At 50.0% G+C, this 17,829-nt stretch overlaps 2 protein-coding genes across 5 annotated transcripts in view; one reads left to right on the top strand and one right to left on the bottom strand.

Annotated features, from left to right (window-relative positions):
• Positions 1–17,829, top strand: part of LOC116891772 (ubiquitin-conjugating enzyme E2 R2) — a 618,378-nt gene that overhangs the window by 476,630 nt on the left and 123,919 nt on the right. The window lies entirely within an intron of this gene.
• The window catches only part of Agrn (agrin), a 32,729-nt gene continuing 24,376 nt past the window's right edge, over positions 9,477–17,829 (bottom strand). For 2 of the 4 annotated variants that reach the window (XM_032893132.1, XM_032893148.1), the window contains 19 exons: positions 17,609–17,723; positions 17,407–17,526; positions 16,947–17,294; positions 16,668–16,860; positions 16,299–16,514; positions 15,685–15,914; positions 15,463–15,597; positions 15,198–15,294; positions 14,949–15,113; positions 14,678–14,789; positions 14,454–14,465; positions 14,127–14,243; positions 13,788–13,980; positions 13,617–13,704; positions 13,400–13,423; positions 12,033–12,065; positions 11,522–11,746; positions 11,140–11,243; positions 9,477–10,889 (listed from right to left, as the gene is read on the bottom strand). In XM_032893132.1, coding sequence (XP_032749023.1) covers positions 10,732–10,889; positions 11,140–11,243; positions 11,522–11,746; positions 12,033–12,065; positions 13,400–13,423; positions 13,617–13,704; positions 13,788–13,980; positions 14,127–14,243; positions 14,454–14,465; positions 14,678–14,789; positions 14,949–15,113; positions 15,198–15,294; positions 15,463–15,597; positions 15,685–15,914; positions 16,299–16,514; positions 16,668–16,860; positions 16,947–17,294; positions 17,407–17,526; positions 17,609–17,723 — 2,685 coding nt within the window. In that variant the 3' untranslated portion in view covers positions 9,477–10,731. The remainder of the gene's footprint in view (positions 10,890–11,139; positions 11,244–11,521; positions 11,747–12,032; positions 12,066–13,399; positions 13,424–13,616; positions 13,705–13,787; positions 13,981–14,126; positions 14,244–14,453; positions 14,466–14,677; positions 14,790–14,948; positions 15,114–15,197; positions 15,295–15,462; positions 15,598–15,684; positions 15,915–16,298; positions 16,515–16,667; positions 16,861–16,946; positions 17,295–17,406; positions 17,527–17,608; positions 17,724–17,829) is intronic. The other 2 variants (XM_032893156.1, XM_032893140.1) reach the window with 2 other exon arrangements.

Genomic DNA, 17,829 nt, shown 5'->3' with positions numbered 1-17,829 from the left:
CTCCCCCACTTCACATCCTATTACTAGAAAGAAGGATAGAGGGGGAGAGAGAGAGAGATCTGAACCTAATTTTTTTTTTTTTTTTATTTCTTCTTTGAGCACTAACAAACCACAACCAATGCCCCCGAACGACCAACAACTATCAACCCCACCTCTCAGGGCCCTCACACTTATACACCCTTTGAAAAGTTCCCAGAATTCCAAATGTCACACAATTGCAAAAACTATCTGCAGCTGGCAAAACCATGCCTCTGCTAAAGCGTGAGGCAAACCATTGTCAGCTGTTGCAGACAATCCAAAGCAGCCCCATATCCCCACACTTGGGACTAAAACGAAATCATATTCTTAGTTTCTCTCTCTCTCTCTCTCTCTCTCTCTCTCTCTCTCTCTCTCTCTCTCTCTCTCTCTCTCTCTCTCTCTGTGTGTGTGTGTGTGTGTGTGTGTGTGTGTGTAAGAAATCAAAATTCCAGAATTGTCACTATACCATTTGTAGAATTAATGGTGGGGTCCTGCGTCTACTCCACCACTGGGCTCAGGCTGCTCCGGGAGGCAGGATGTGGGGAAATTGACCACGGCTGCTTGCTTATAGGGCAGCCACAGGACACCGCGCCATGGGTGGGAAAGCACAGTCTGAGAGCGGGACACAGCTGGAGCTGGTTTGGGGCTCCCGGTCCTGCAAGGAGGCTGGGGCCATCTGGTTCTCAGGCTTTTGGGCATCCAGGTGCCGCTGGGCTGCTGCGGAAGAGCTGAGAACGGGATGGGGGCCCCCCGGGGCTGGATCTAGTCCAGGGCTAAGGGGAAAAGAGGGGGAAGCTCGGATTAGTCCCGAGGGGCGAGTCCTTGCCTTGAGCTTGGGCTGCTGCTCCTGGGAGCGCAGGGAGACTTTCTTCGGGAGATTTTCTTCGGGAGATTAGATGCGGCTCCTGAAAAGAGACAGTCGGTGGTAAAGCGGTGGCGGAAAGTGAATGAGTAAAACTGTACCCCACTTCTCAGGGCGGAGCTGAGATTAAGTACATTTTGCAGGGAGGAGTGTCTGGGAAGGAAAGTTTCCTTGGCTAAGCCTCCAGGCCTTTAGGTACCTCATTATAATGGAGATCTGTCTTGAGCCTACATGACCTGTGATTATGTTTTCTACCTGTGAAGGGGCTTGGGTCATTGCCCTTATGTAACTGATGGTCACAAATCTATGGAGGACTACGGGCTAGTGACCGGCCTGGTTTCCTGGGAGTCAGGCAAAATGCTTACCATCCCTTCAGGGTCTCTGGGATTCAGCCTTCTCAACAGGGAACCAGGGTGCCTTTCATTGTCCCACAACCATTCATGTGGATAAGACTATATTCCTCTTAAGACTCATGGGGCAAGCTCACCCAGGGCTCATTGGAAAACTAGATCTATTAGGCCCAGGAGGTACTGCATTAAAATGTACATGTTATCGTAGAGTTGGTCGATTCTTCTGTACTAGGTTTGATGGCCCTCTGTATCCTAGAATACCTATTTAATCCCCAGGAGACACTGAGGAGTGTGATATTAAACTGGCATTTGTAGGATTTGGCCAAGGTGTACCACCATCCGGACCCATGTTCACTCCATGCACTCCAGTGTCACCTGAAGTATTCAGTAGGGGTCTCATTGTGTCTCTATAATTCTGAAATCTGGAAGGCACCATTCCTCTTGGAGGAGGAGGAGTCATTCTCTGCATTTGTCCACACATGCTTGAATGTCCTTATTGTTGTGTGGGTCCACTCTGCTGAGGAGTAATGGCTGATTTCCTGGGACACCTCCAAGTACTTAATCAGGTACCCTCCAAAAAGGGCTTTGGACCTCCAGGGTACCAAGGTGACATAAAAGGCCGAAAGAGTCCCAGTGGCAGAGGACCCATAAGGGTCTGAAAACCACTGAAGGAAGACCCCAGTTCATTATGCAGAGACAAAGAGTATGCAGAAATAACAAGCATGTGGGGTCAACCATTTTCCAAAATGGCAACCCCAAAGGCGTATAGGCCTTCTTCTAGGGACCTGGAGGAACTCTCTAGGACTAGGTAATCTAAAATTTCATTGGTGGGTAAAAAAAAAAAAAAATTTCATTGGTGGGTGCTGGGGGGTCACAGGTGGCCAGTGGTCTGCATTCCTACGTCATGAATGTTTAACCATGGAATGAGATAGGACTGCCCAGCACAGATGGTCCATTCTGAGTAAGATATTTCCCCATTTTTGTGGTTACCCCCAGGCTGTTCTTTGGGAGAGGGTTGTGACCCTGTTTCTGGATTTTATGGTCTGTTCCTAGAGCTGGTACCTTATGGCCTTCTTTTCAAAATCAGGCCTGGTCCTTAAAGGGAGACAAATGGGGTTTATGTTGTCCTTTCAGACCTCTTGGTATGCCATCTTCTGGGGCATGTTTCTGTAGGGCATGTGGACCGTATCACCAGAGGAACTGGCAGAGAGCTGGTAAGGTGGAGTATGCTCAAACCCCGGAAATCTCAAAAACTGGAGACCAGCATGGGTGGGCTTAACTCTCTGCCTGTTTCCACGCCTGCCTCAGAGCTCTTAACTTGGAAATCTAGCCAGGTAAAAACCTCTTCATGCTAATGAGGCATCTTAATAGCCTTAGTCTTCAGCCAATGACTCACTCCACGAGTCAAACCATCATAGCCTCCCCTTGCTCATTCTTGATTCGAACCCAGAGTCCTGTGTCTCTGTCTACCATTACCTTTTCAGGGCCTTCTGATGCCCAGAGCTGTGTTGACTTGCAGTAATGGTGCTTTACTGCAGTAACAGAATCTGGTACCAGAATTGTGGTGTCCTGCTGTGATAGACCTGGTTATGTTTGAGGGAGGCCTGTGGAAAGACTTCTGGAAAAACCATTAAGTGTTCAGAATTCAGAGCTGTTACAGAAACTTAAAAGACAATGCTCAGAGCAGTGCAGATGATGGGCGGTTGACAAGTGATATTTTGAATTAAAGATTTGTGGTTCTGGCCAGTGGGAACCTAAGAATCCGCTGTGATTAACAAGAGACCAGCACCACTGGAATAAAACCTTTGCTTTTCTGGGACAATGGATGGTGGTCATTTGGGAGTGGAGAGTCAGCTATGATTAACGAGAGACCAACATCACTGAGGCAGAATCTTCTGGGAAGTGTCCAGAGGCAGCCAAGGCTCACAATGTGTAAGAGTCTCCAAGGTAGCATTGGTTTTGAAGGCATGAAGGAGTCATGGAGAGCAGTTGTGGCTGGCACTGTGCGGCTAGAGTCCTTGAAGAGAGTGTAGGAGAGGCTTTTGATAAAAGTACAGGGGTTGGTGATTTAGCTCAGCGGTAGAGCGCTTGCCTAGCGAGCGCAAGGCCCTGGGTTCGGTCCCCAGCACCGAAAAAAAAAAAAAAAAAAAAAAAGAAAAAAAAAAAAGATAAAAGTACAGGCCAGTTGCACCAGATAACCCTGGCGTTTTTGAGATGTTGGTACCCTGGGATGGTCACCAAGGACAACAGGCATGGAATGGAGCTGGTGCGCTGCAAATGGCAGGCTCGAGAGGTAGCGCTAGCTGCTCAGGCCCTTCAGAGCCCAGAGGATCACGTGTGGGTCCCAGACGTCAAGCACTGAACTCTTGACCGAGGTTTGGTTTTGCTTGAATTTGATTGTGGTCTCGTACTCTGGTTCTTTCTTCTGGATTAAGAAAACAGTCGACCTAGTTTGTATTTTTTATAAAAACTTTGACTTTGAACTTTTAAGGATTTTTTTTTTTTTTTTTTTAGTTTTCCAGAGATGTTGAAGTTTTAGAGACCAGATAATTTAGAGAGATTTATTTGAGATGAAACTTTTAAGGACTGTGGGACTTTTACAAATTTGTATGTTTCATATTGTGTGTGTAGGTGCTGCTGAGGCCAGAAAAGGACATCCAGCCATCTGGAGCTGTGGTTTCCAGTGGTTGCAAGCCGTCTGACATAGGTGCTGCACACCAAACTCGAACAGCACCGGCTCATAACCGTTGAGCCATCTTTCCATCCATACCCTACTCTTGTTGTTTGAAAGGAGGTCTCATCACATAACTCTGAAACTTCCTATGTGGAACAGGCTAGCCTTGAACTCTCAGAACTCTGCCTGCCTCTGCCTCCCATGTGCTGGGATGAAAGGCGTGTGTCACTATGCCCAGCCATGCCCCCACTTTTTTTTTTTTTCTTTTCTTTTTTTCGGAGCTGGGGACCGAACCCAGGACCTTGCGCTTGGTAGGCAAGCGCTCTACCGCTGAGCTAAATCCCCAACCCCCCACTTTTTATTTATGTGTCTGCGTGTTCTGTTTTCATGTTCATATGGACATCACATGCATTCCCGGTGCTCTGGGTGTTAGAAGAGGGCATCTGATCACCGGAAACTGGAGTTAAAGATGATCGTAAGCCCCTGTGTGGGTGCTAGGAACCTAACCCTGGCCCTGGGCAAGAGCAACAAGTGTTCCTAGCAGTTGAGCCATTTCTCATTCCTCTAATCTCAACTCCCCTTTTTGGGGGGATGATTTTATTGTGTAGCTCTGGATGGCCTGGAACTCAACATGCTATAGACCAAGCTGGCCTTGAACCAGCAGAGATCTGCCTACCTCTGCCTCCTGAGAGTTGGGATTAAAGATGCGGCTCCAACCTTTGAATGAAGGGAGGTATACAGGCTCCCAGACTTCGATAGTGAAGATGCAGCTTGGCCCTCGACCTGCTGGTCACCTCCCTTGCACAGTAAGCATGATGAACAGATTTCCCCTGCCCCTCATGCTTGAGGCTCTCACTGTAATTGTTAATCTCTCCTAGTTCCAGCCTCAGATCCTCACACAGCCATGGAGAGTAAATGCATTGCTGTTTTAACTTTCTCTCTTAGGAATCATTTGGGCACAGGGGCAAGGACTGATGGCTCAGCAGTTAAAGAGTTCAGGCTGTTTCTAGAAAACCTAGGTTCAATTCCTAGCACCCACATGGCAGCTTGCAACTGTCTGTAACTCCCATTCCAGGGGTCCTGACACTCACACAGACATACATGAAGACAAAGCACCAATGTACATTATTAAAAAAGGCCAGGGGTGGTAGTACTCCATTAATTCCATCACTGAGGGGTGGGGCAGGGGGAAGTAGAAGCCGGTGGCTCTTTGAAAGTTCTAAGCTAGCCTGGTTTACAAAACCAGTTCCAGGATAGCCAGGGCTGTTGCTCAGAGAAACTTTGTCTTGAAAAAAACAAAACAAAACAAAACAAAAACGAAAGAAAAAAAATCACTTGGGGTCATGTCACCCTCAAAGCAACCTACAAGTATCACCAACAGTGACATTTCCTAGAGAACTCCCCTTCTCCTGGCCTTCCAGGCTGCCTCTCCTTTTACTTCCCAGAATATTATGGATAAGTGTGTACTCTTCAACCCTCTACAAGGTCTCAAGCTCAACACAGTCCTCTTCAGACCATCAGGGACCCCCATCCAAGTCCTCCATGACTATTTCCACCCCTGCCTGCAGCCTGCTCACCACCTTACATGGCCTGTGTTAGGCCTCGCCATGCTTCAGGGCCTCCTCATGAAGTCACAGCTTTCTGAGCAGTCTAGCCTAGACGTACTTACCATATTTGCCCACTACTCCTATCTAATGCAGGGCACTGACTTGTGTTGTGCCTGGTGGCAGGACCTCAGGCCCATTGTACTCTGGCAGGAGCTGAGAGGAGCCTCAGTTCTCCAGCCTTTCCTGAAGCAAGACCTGACGTGCTACAGCAATGGCCTTTCTGCCCATTCTGAGTCTTTCTGACATTCAACTGGAGCACTAAAGACACTTACACCCCATTAGAGCAATTTGATGAGGGGAGTAGGGTAGTGAATTGTTAAGACTCAAGGACTTATGTATGGACCTCCTGGGTGAGTTACGACTATTTTCTGATTGTTGTTCATTTGAGACAAGTTCTCACTGTTCAGCTGTAGCTGGCCTGGAATTTACTATTTAGTTCAGGCTGGCCGCAAATTCAAGATCTGCCTGCTTCTGTCTCCTGAGACTAAAGGTCTATGTCACCATTCCTGGCTATATAGGATTTCAGTTTAAATTTATTATGTGTGTGTGTTTGTACCACTGCCCCGTGTGGTAGAAAAACATTTTGTGGAGCTGGTTCTTGTTGTTGTAAAAATATAGAAAATAAGAAAAGTAGGTTTGTCTTTTACCTCGCTTGGTTCAGTACTGCAGTGCCCCAAGATGTCTGCTGGGTATCTTAATTCTCAGTCAGCAAGTGTCTCGCCCGCTCTGCCCCATCCTATATCACACTGCCAAAGGCCTCTCTCTGAGCCTGACAGCAATCTCTCTACCTATCTAGTTCCCAAGGCAGGTTTCCATGCCAGAAACACACATCCCAACTCTGTGGCGGCCCAGACCAGCCAACGCACACTCCATTACAGTTAAATCTACACATGAAAGAACACACAACACAATAACCCTTGACCCAATTGATAAGATATAATTGCCCACCTAAACATACAAAGCCCAATATACATCCATCCCTTAAAAACATTCGTAAAGGTACAGTGTGGAATCTTAATGTCACCAGCCATATTCTCCTGCCACGGCTTCTCTCCCTCTCCCTCCTGTCTCTTCCTCCTTTCCGTTCCAGTCTCCTCCTCTTCCTTCAAACTTCTCTCCCGCCCATCCTTCCTTCTCGTCCAATGACAGGCCTCCTTCTATCCTGTACCTGCCTCACCTGTGACATCATCCCACAGGTTCTCCATCCACCTTTTACTCTTTTTTTTTTTTTTTTTTTTTTAATCTGAGGCTGGGGACTGAACCCAGGACCTTGCGCTCTACCACTGAGCCAAATCCCCAACCCCGCCCCGCTCCATCCACCTTTTATATAGGTAGGTTCTAGGGATTGAATTCAGGTTGTCAGGATTGCATGGCAAGTTGGTTTTTTGTTTTTTTTTGTTTGTTTGTTTTGTTTTGTTTTTGGTGGTAGTGGTTTAAATAAGAATGAAGAGTGACAGCCATAGGCTCATATATTTAAATATTTTGTCATTAGTGAGAGGAACTGTTTGAGAAAGACTAGGAGGTGTGACCTTGTTAAAGGAAGTATATCCCTGGGGTTGAGGTTTCAAAAGCCTAAGCCGGGCCCAGTGTCTCTCTCTTCCTATTGTTTGTGAATACAGATGTAGGATTTCCAGCTCTTTCTCCAGCACCGCACCACCATACTCCCCACCATGATAATGGACCAAACTTCCTAAACTGTAAGCCAGCCCTACCTAAATGTTTTCCTTTGTAAGAGTTGTTGTAGCTGGTGTTTCTTCACAGCAACAGAAGCACTGCTGTAATAGGCCGTCCATGTTTTTTTTTTTTTTTTTAGTAATATGGACTTTGGATTTATACAGCAGTTGAATGCCGTAAGTGGGGCTTACTGGGCAATACCGGAAGGAGCACAGAAAACAGTGGTGCTGAGGATGATGAACCGTGGGGGACTGGCTCAAGAGGCTTCAGAGAATATTTGTATGTGGCTGCTTTTTGCCCTTGTCCGAAGTCTGCCTCGGGCTAAACTGAAGAGTTCTGGGTCGGCATTAGCAGAGGAAATGTCAAATAGCCTAGGACCGACTCTGTCATGTGTTATTAGTGTTCACTCTTAGAAAGATCTATAATGGAAAGAAGCAAGCTGAGCAAGAAAAACAAAATATACATACGGCAGGGAGAAAAGGGACGCCAGGAAGTGGGATGGAGGTAAGTCCTGTATTCAAGGAGATAAAAGGATTAAAGTCTGATGTTGGATAGAATAAAGGGAGTAGTGATCTCAGGGCATGACCCTGCCCAGCCAGGGTCTATACAGAGAGTTCCAGAATGGCCAAGCTTAGAGGTAGTGAAGGAAGCCATTAAAAACAAGATGTATTTGAACAAGGGGGCCATTTTCCAGGCCCAGCAATCAGCAGAATTTGCCACATAGTTCAAAATTTAGAGTCAAGAATAGAAGAAAGGGGTTATAGAATCTCCCTCCACGGCTAAGGAAAGCCATTGAGGCCAAGTATGTGTCAGGGGTGTCCCTGTATGGAGGCCTAGAGAGGCCATTGTGTGAAGCTGTGAATGTGAATCCTTGAAGATACGAGATGTTGGAAATGCCACAATGGAGGGATACCTGCTGCGGAAAGCTGCTAACAGGGAGTGACCAGCCCAAGAGAAAGAAGTGTGTTATGATCAGCAAAGATAAAAGGAGTTGGAGATCTGAAGATTACTTTAACATTGGACGTGACGTTAGACAGTTTGCCCAGCTGGCTTTGGTATTGTTTTGGTATTTCCTCACTATGCTTTGTTAGAATGGTAATGTAGAGCCTGTGCCACTGTATGTTGGAAGTTATGTGATCTGGTTTTTCATTTTGATTTATTTTATAGGGAATTATGGTTGAGACTGCATGAGTCCCAAAAGAGACTTTAAATTTTTAACAGGGTTGATACTGTGGTGGACTGGGGACTTTTGAAGTTGGACTAAATGCGTTTTGTGTTATATGGCTACACGCCTATGGGGGCCAAGAAGTGGAATGAGGAATGAGTAAAAATGGCCCCCATAGGCCCATAGAGTGGCACTCTATGGAGATAAAGCTTTGTTGGGGTAGGTGTGGATTTGTTGAAGGAGAGTGTCATTAGGGGCAGGCTTTGAGGTCTCAAATGCTCAAGCCAGGCCTAGTATGATTATCTCTTCCTCTTGCCTGCGAATTGAGATGTAAAACTCTCAGCTCCTTCTCCAGCACCCTGTCTGTCTGCATGCCACCACGCTTCCTGCTACGGCGATAACGGGTTCTGAAACTGTAAGCCAGCCCCATGGAATGTTTTCCTTTATAAGAGTTGTGTGGTCATGGTGTCTCTTCATAGCAATAGAAACCCTAAGATTCTGTGGTCAATGTCTCTTTTCACAGCAATAAAACACTAAGACAGACTTTATCAACACAAAATCAGAACAGCATGATTTTAAATTTAAGTCACGAGTTCAAGGAGCCACTGAGCCAACTGTACAACCTCTTTTCTCTTCCTGATCTTAGGGGGAGCTTCGATATCTTGAAGACTTCTTACTTATATATTTTCGGAGGTGCCAGTGATCAGAATTTCCTTCTTAGGGCTTCCTACTTAATATCTCCCACCATATACATCTGAGCCAGATAAAGGGCTGCCTGGCTACTATTCTAGCTCATATATTTCCACAAAGGCATGTTTACCTTACTTGCCTGGTTTTATCCTCCATGCAACCACTAGCTCCCTTCCTTACTACATGCTCATACGCAGATACACTGTAGCTTTGCTGCCCAAGAATGGTACCCTTTGAGTTAGCCCTCACACATATCCTGCGTCCACCCCACTTCCAGCATTACACATGCTCAACATGTAAGGCAGCTCAGCCAAAAGGAGTGGTGGATTCCCAGGTCATTCTACTTTCTCCACTGAGGGACAGGAGAGCTTGACGTCTGTGCCTCCTGAACATGAGCAAGAAGCCAGCAGGCTGGTGAGTACAAACACAGTCCCCATTTTAAGGTTTTCAGACTTTATTTCATGGTATTTGACATTGACACATACTGGAGTTAGTAACAAGATACCATGCAGTTCCCTCTAGCCTTGATCACCGAAGCAGGAAGAAGGTCAGACTGCCCCCATCCCAGATTTGTCTGGTTTTTCTCCCGAGATGACTGTGCTGGACATTAAAGATAGGGGATGGAGAAGCAGACGGTTGCTTCAGTTTCAGTCATTTTTGGCTCTATAGTCATCTCTGCCATTCTAGTCCCTGCCCTCGGCTGGACACCGGGCAGTAACTGTCACTCAAACAAGGATGACCATCGTTACAATGGACCAACTGTGGGTTGCCCTCACGTTAGACCAATTAAAGTTTGCTGTGCGTTAGAACAGGAATGACCGCACTTCCACATCAGAAATCAAACAAAATCAATGGTCGAAGTATATAGTTAGGAGTCTGGCTGGACATCTTTGAGAGACAGATGTAGCTGGCTGCTTAGGCAGGTAAGCAATGGAGGTCAACCACATCCCGTAGTGATGCACTCCCTCTTAGGGATTCCTAAGTGGCCTGGTGTTTTGGGGAAAGGATGACCATGTTCAGGGTAACTGAGTAGGTGGGTAAGGCCAACTGAGGACCAGCCAGGACAACCTAGATGGAGCCTGGCTTCTGTTTACAGCCTCCAGGGACAGGCAAACACATTTTGGGAAGTAAGATGATGCCCCAATTATCAGGTTTTTTATATCACAGTATTGTCACAGGGAGCACTAGGGGTCCAGGCTAGCTTGGGGTGAGGCTGGCCCTTAGCACACACAGGAGAGCAGCTTAAGTGGGAACCTACAAAGGACCCAATGTTACTTGGTTTAATGAAGGGCCCCCTCAACCCCAACAGCACCCTCCTGCTCAGGGATACAGTTCTCATCCAATAACACATTAATAACACACAAACAGGGCCTAACAATGGGCCAGGAGACCCAAAGGACCAATACAAGTGGACAGGTAGAAACATACAGTGCAAGGGGCTGAGGCACGGTACCTTAGGCAGAGGAGTATGTCTAAGGCTGCCTTCAAAGCCCAGGGCTCTAGGTGCTGCGGTCTACTTAAGAGTCCCTTAGCACCACTTTGTCTCTGCAGCACAGCTGCCCGGACGGAAAGGAGGCCAGGCCAGCAGTCCTTCTGGCCAACGTGCAGTCAAGAAAATCATATAAAAATGCAACAAGTTTACAAAAATAGAAAATAATTACAGTAGGGAAGGTGGCAGCTCTGGTGGCAGCTCAGGGAGTGGGGCAGGGTCTTAGCTCTGGTTTGGTGACAGCGTCCTCCAGCAGATGCAACTGGCGATGGCCCACTACCACGTCCCGCAGACAGCCCACAAAACCTGTGCCATAGGCCTTGGGTAGAGCCTGCCCCACAGGAAGCTTCTGCAGGCCTCCTATAGGACAGAGAGAAGATTAGCAGGTGCTGAAGCCAACACGTGGGGCCCACCAGCACCTGAATACCAGTGGGGTGCTATGCACGTGCACAGACTAAGATCCGCAAGGTTAATGAAGAAGAGGGCACTGCCCTGCCCTGGAGAGCCTACCCCATTTGTTATCTAGATGGGCCACTTCAGATGTCAGCTCTAGGAGAATCTACCCATCATACAGTTTGAGACCCTCCCCTGGCCAGTTCCAAACACTCACCAAGCCACAGGGCTCCATCTGTGTCCAGTTGCGTGGCACCCAATGGGGAAGATCCAGTCACAGGGGCTTCGTTGCCCACCTGAAGGGAACCTTCCCTGTGCTCCCTAGGGGACGGGTGGGACAAAGCTGTCAAGAGCATCCTCCCTACCTCCTCTAGGACCTAGAACCACAGTTTCTCCATCACATGCCCTGTAGGTACTGCACCCCGAAGGTAACACTCTTGTGTTATCCTGGCAGGCAGTGGCTGACTGCTTCTCCCATGTTGTCTTACTGTTCCCTCTTCCCCTTCTCACTAACAGGCCCGAGTCAGGCTGCCAGTGACCACGGACTCAGCTAAGAAAGTTCGTCTGCCACCCACCTGTTCTCAGGGGGCTTCACTCACCTGTGAGCCCTGATTCGAAGCCAGCGGTTGGTGTTGACCTTCACAGTGGAGCGCAGCACAACTGGCTGGGAACCTAGGTCATAGCTCAGTTGCAGGTGCCCGTCCACGATGGCCAGGGCCATGTAATCTGCACGTTCTGCAGCCTTGCCAATCCACAGCACCAGCCCCTGAGTGGCCTCAGTGCGTAAGCTCAGTTCAAAGTGGTTGCTCTGCAGTGCCTTCTCACTGAAAAGCAAAAGGGTGGGTCAAGGGCTGCCAGGGTAGTAGGCAATGGGGTCGGGTGGGTGTGGGTGCTGTTAGAGCACAAAAGCTTGAGCTACTATGACAGAGGCCAGAAGCTGGTGATCAGACCCAGGCAACTGGCTGGGCAGGGCAACACCAACAATTCGACAAAGGAGAGATGGTGGTAGACACGGTCAACTGGACAAAGTTGGTGAGAGAGGTGGCAGACGGGAGGCAAGCACCTGGCAACGTAATGAGCTGGGTCTCTCAAGTACTGCCATGTGCTTACCTGAAAAGGGCCCGGGAATCCAGAGTTTCAGGGCTTAGAAGCAGGAAGAGAGGGAAGCAGTAAGCAGGAGACAAGACAGGCTGAATGCAGGCCAAAGTCCCCTTTGTCAACATGTGCAGATGAGAGGCAGAGCAAGCATAACTCCAGAGAGTCGATGGCCCTTCCCACAAGGCTCTGGCAGTGACCCTTATGTGATATGTATGTTGGGGACATGCCCTGATGGGTAGTTAGTACAAGGAGAGAGGCATTGGTGATATGGAATCACAAAGGTGTTCTGATGGCAGCAGCCTTGGAGATGACCTAGCATATATATGACCATGTCTGTGCGCGTGCACGCACACACACACACACACACACCACAGACACACACACACACACACACACACACACACACCACAAACCACACCACACCCACACACACACACACACACACACACACCACACATACACACCCCACACACACACACCACCCACACACACACACACCACACCCACCTCCACACCCACCACCCCCCCCACACACACACCACACACATACACACTCTCACCCACACACACTCACTTACACACACACACACACACACACACACCACACCCCACACCCCACACACACACCCCCACACACACCACAGACACACACACACCCTGCACACACACACACACCACAGACACAGATGCACACACACCACCACACATACACACACCCCCCACCGACACCACACACACATACACACACACACACACACACCCCACATACACACACCACACACACACTACACACACACACACACACACACACACACACACACACAGACACATACACACAGACACACACACACACATACAACACACATACACACACACACACACACACACACACACAAAAACACACACACACACACCCCACACACACACACACACACAACAGACACACACTTGCATACATAATTCACACATCTATACAAACTCACATTTACATACACAGGTGCACGTCGAAAGCACATATGGGCATATGTAGATACAATACATACATACATACATACATACATACATACCCACAAATCAGATACAACCCAAGTACATATCGAGTACATACCAAATACATACACATAGAAACATATATACACAAGCACAAAATCACACTTGCAATGGAGCCTCAGTGGTGTGGGTGAATCCTAGGTAGAGGACTGATCACTTCCAAGGCAGGAAGCTGAGCCTGACAGTGTATGAACAGGCCCCGACCCCATTCTCCATCCAGGGTAGAAATTCTACCTTCAATAGGGCTCAAAAAACTGTGATGCTGGGAGCAAAGCATGGACATGAGTGAGTGAGTGCCAAGGCATGACTAGAGCCAAGAGCCTACTTACGCTGGGATCTCATTGGTCAGCTCGCTTGTAAACAAAGAGACAGAGATAGTGAGAATGAAGTGGGTAGAGTAGATTCTGGGCCTTCCCTCCGGGCCAGAGCTGAGAGGGATGTGGAGAATCTAACACCCATACCCTGCATGGCATGCACAGACAGGACCAGACAAGACAGCCGAGGGTAGAGGGTAGAGGGAGTGCCTGGCTCCGGACTGCATGTTACCTCTCAATCACAGCATTGAGGTATTCGATGTAGGTCCGCCCATCAAAGGCCAGTGTTTCTAGGTCCCCCACTGACTTCTCAACTAGCCCTGGGAGACAGATGGGATGAAATGGGCCTCAGGTGAGATCTCCAAGCCACGTCAAGTCTCAGCCCTGGGCTGCCAGTGCTCACCCTTCTCGCAGTGCAGCCCAGAGAAGCCCCCAGGACACAGGCATTCATAAGTGGCTTCCCTCGGGACACACGAGCCCCCATTAAGGCAGGGGTTGCCCAAGGCCTGGGTACAAGGGTGGTCTGCAAAAGGTGAGACATCTACTGCCCGCAACACATGCTCCTGAGTCAGCAGTTGATGGCCTCTTAGAGACACCTGAAGAAGAGAGGCGGGAGCACCTTAGTCATGTCTGCTACCTTCTCTGATGAGACAACCCCCACCTGGGACGTAATCCCCACATACAATGACCCTCTCCACCCCACTGTGGCTATGTGGTTTGTGGCTGGTGCCCATCTCCATACCAGCTGGATGACACCATTGAAGCCAGAGGACACTGCAGCCCCCCTGGCCAGCTTGCTGAAGTCAGGAGCTCCCCCAATATAGAGAGGCTCCTTGAGGTTGAGCATGGTGTGCGGAACCTATAGGAGGCATGGGGTAAAGGGTCAATGTCTGATCCACCCACTGGCCTGGAGTATGCCCAATTGCTTGATGCCCCACACCCACCCCTCACTATCTAGGAGGCGGCATTAATCACACAGAAATGGCAGACTAGGTCTTAGTGGGAAAGGGCTACTCTAGGAATGGGTACGAGAGATGGTGAGTTGAGCTGGGTAAGAGGCCAACAGTACCTTGCGGGATTTCTGACATCCGGAGAGCAGGTGGGGGAATTGCAGAGCAAGAGCCAGAGAGCAGTGGGAGCAAAAAGGAGACAGACCGAGGCACAGGGCAGACAGAGAAAACAGTTCTGTGAGAGGTGGCTATCAGTGTCTGTGAAGCCCCCAGGGAGGAGGAAGGGAAGTGGTGGGACTGGGGTGTGGGAGGTCTAGACCTTCCTCATGCACTGGATGCTCACCGGAGATTCCCCTAGCACACGGGGACCATCACCCACTTGAAGGGCACCCTTGCGGCCATTTCGTTCCAGGAATACCCTGACCCAGGTTCCCAGGGCTATGGGCTCTTTGCTCCTGCAAAAAGGTATGAGTAGGCGTTGGTCTTTGCTCACCCAGAGCTCAAGTGGCACTAGCACATACCCCTGGTATAGATACCGTCATCCCAACCAGGTAGTCCTTTAGGTCCTTGTGATCTGTGTAGCATGTCTAGGGCCAACCCTGGTTAATGCCCACCTGATGACTGCAGCCCCCTTGCCAAGGTCATAGCAGAACTCTAGGTGCCGGTTATGCAGGGCCAGGGATACAAAGTCCCCCTTGCCATCTGTCTTCTGCCCATTGTAGAGGAGTAAGCCACTGGGCCCACGAGCCAAGAACACCATCTCCAGCGCCATCTTCTCCCTGGGGTCACGTGGAGTTGTGGGAGCGTGTCATGGTCTCCTCATCAGGTTAGCTCCCTTCCCTTAATCCCCCTGCCCTACTAACCCTAGGTCTCTCTCGAAGGTGTGCAAGCCTTTCAGTTCCAGGTAGGAGAAGCCATTAAAGTCAGCCAGGAAGGGCCGGGAGCCAGCAGTCTCCAGGACTATGGGGGGCCAAACAGATGTCAAAACAAGATTGCAGGCCCTGGTTTCCCTACTACTGTATCTAAATGATCAAATACAACCCTAACCGGATCATATACCAGACCCCAAATCAACCCATGAATGTGACTGTAACCCCTCATCCTTCCCCAGCAGCTCTTTGACCTCACCTGTCTGACAGAAGGTACCACTGCGTCCCAGGGGGCACTCGCACTTGGCCCCACCGCTGGAAAGCACACGACAGGGGGCTGCCCCATGGCAGGGGTTCGGCTGGCAGGGGCTCTTTTCATCTGCACAAGTTGGGCCTGAGGGGAGATTGGATGGGGGTTCCAGGAAACATGAGTCTTCCCACAACACCTAGACTCCTCCTGGGGCATCAAGCTAGTTCTCACCAAAGCGGCCAGGCGGGCACTGACAGAGGAACATGCCAGCCTCCAGTGCCTGGCATAGGGCCCCACCATGGCAGGGGTTAGGTAAGCACGGATGGTCTCCACATTCTCCCACACCAGAGCTTTGAACCGCAGCCCTCTGCCAGTCGCTAAGCTCCAGCTGCTGATTGTTGATATCCAGCATACGAATGCATCCTTTCAGGCCAACGCCCACAGAGGTCCGATCAAGCACCCTGATACCAGAAGGGGTCAGTCAGAGGCAACCTCTCACAGTCAGCTGTAATACTAACATGCCCCATAAACCATGGTGAGGGATCGGGAATGCCCCATGCCTACTCTCTTTATTGTGTCCACAGGGTGGCCAGCTCAGTGACAAGACAGAATCGGGAGGTGGGTATAAGGGTCAAGGGTCAGGGCTGAAGGTCAGGGATAGCCACCTTCACAGGTCTCATCAAAGGTGTGCTACCATGGATAGTACGGCCAGAACGAATAGAGGGCCAGAAGATCGGTCAAGGTCAAAGTTACAGCCACCATCCGCACCCATTCCTCTACTACCCTTCATTTGTCACAGAGTCAGAGACCAGGGGCCCAGCCAGGCCCAGCCTACTTCTGCTCACATGGCAACTTGTTCTTCTGGGATACCACCCACATAGAGGTTCGTGTCCAAGTTGAGGCCATCGGTGCCACTGGGACTTTCACCTACAACAGGAGTCTCGCCATCCACAGAAAGTGTGCCCTGACGCCAATGCCGTGACAACTCGAGGCGGTGCCACCGTCCTGGTTCCACTGGCACTAAGCTCGTTAGCACTGCTGGCCCTGAGCCTGTGTCAAACCTAGACATGGGAGTCCGTGCTCAGGATGTTGGTCCAGGCCTACCTCACCTCGCCCACGGCCCACAAGATTTCATTCCCTAGATTCAGGGGGTCTGGGTTGGTCTGTGCCACCGTATAGGCCATGCCAATGTACACCCCATCCACCGTGCCCACCTGAACTGCACACGCCCATCCAATAGAGCCAGAGCCAGGAAATCTTTGCCGCGTGCATTGCCATTGTAGAGTAGCAGTCCCTCTGTCTCCAAAGCCCGGAATTCCAGTGCTAGGCGCAGTGTGTGGTAGGCTCGGAGGGTGGGGAAGGCCAAGAAGGAGTGGCCCTTAAAAGCTGGCATGGTGGGGGGTTGTACTGCAGAAGACAGACAGAGTTAAACCTACGACCCTGCTATACCCTCTGGCCATAACCCCAAACCCTCTAGCAATGGGTGACCTCACCTTTCTCACAGACAGAGCCACCCCTGCCTGCAGTACAGCTGCAGGTGAAACCCTTGCCAGAATCCTGGTCCTGGCAGGTACCTCCATGGAGGCAAGGTTGGGAATCACAGGACTTTGGGGGCTGTTGATGGCCTGGGGTCCGAGGCCGGTCCATGTTGGTGGCAGTGGTTGGTGGCCGGCGAGTGGTTGGTGGTGCTGTAGTTCTGCCAACAGGCCGGCTGGTGTGACTGGGGTAGACTCGTGGGGTGACGGAAGAGGCCGGCAGTCGGCTCACAGTGGTGGCTCTGGCTGTGGCCATAGCTGCTGTAGTTCCTGTTGCAGCTCCCGTAAAGAAAGTGGGAAACCAGTCTACAGGGAAGGGTAACTGTCAAGTATGCAGGCCACAGGGCATACACAGTATTGTTGAGGCATGGAGGCTAGAAGGAAGGGCAGGCAGGATGAGACCTAACCTGGTACTCACCAAAGTCTAAGAATCGCACATGCTCCTGCAGAGGCCTCCTCACTGCCAGGGCCCATGGCCTAGATACCTGGATCTGTCGGAGCAAGGCCTGACCCACATCTGATGCCTGGAAGGCTGTGGCTGGGGAGAGGAGGGTCCTGAGCATGACCTGGCTCCCTGTAGTCCATACCCATCATCTCCCGTGAGGGGAACAGGGGCTTACTAGGGTCAAAGTGAACGTCCACAATGGCGCGGACCAACTTGCCAGGCCCCAGTTCCCGTAGGCGGACACTCCAGAAGTCCTTCTTGACGTCTGAATTCCGGAACAGGTCGTCCAGCTGTGGGCAGGTAATGGGTGAGGGCGCAAGGGACGGTCTAAACCCAGTTAAGATTGATTCGCTTGAGCCAATCATCTGGGTGTGTCCTACACGAACAACCCACAAA

The sequence above is a fragment of the Rattus rattus genome, chromosome 1 (genome assembly GCF_011064425.1).
Source record: "Rattus rattus isolate New Zealand chromosome 1, Rrattus_CSIRO_v1, whole genome shotgun sequence".
Lineage (NCBI taxonomy): Eukaryota > Metazoa > Chordata > Mammalia > Rodentia > Muridae > Rattus > Rattus rattus.
Note: the sequence above shows the minus strand (reverse complement) of the source record. Positions and strands in the feature narration are given on the sequence as shown.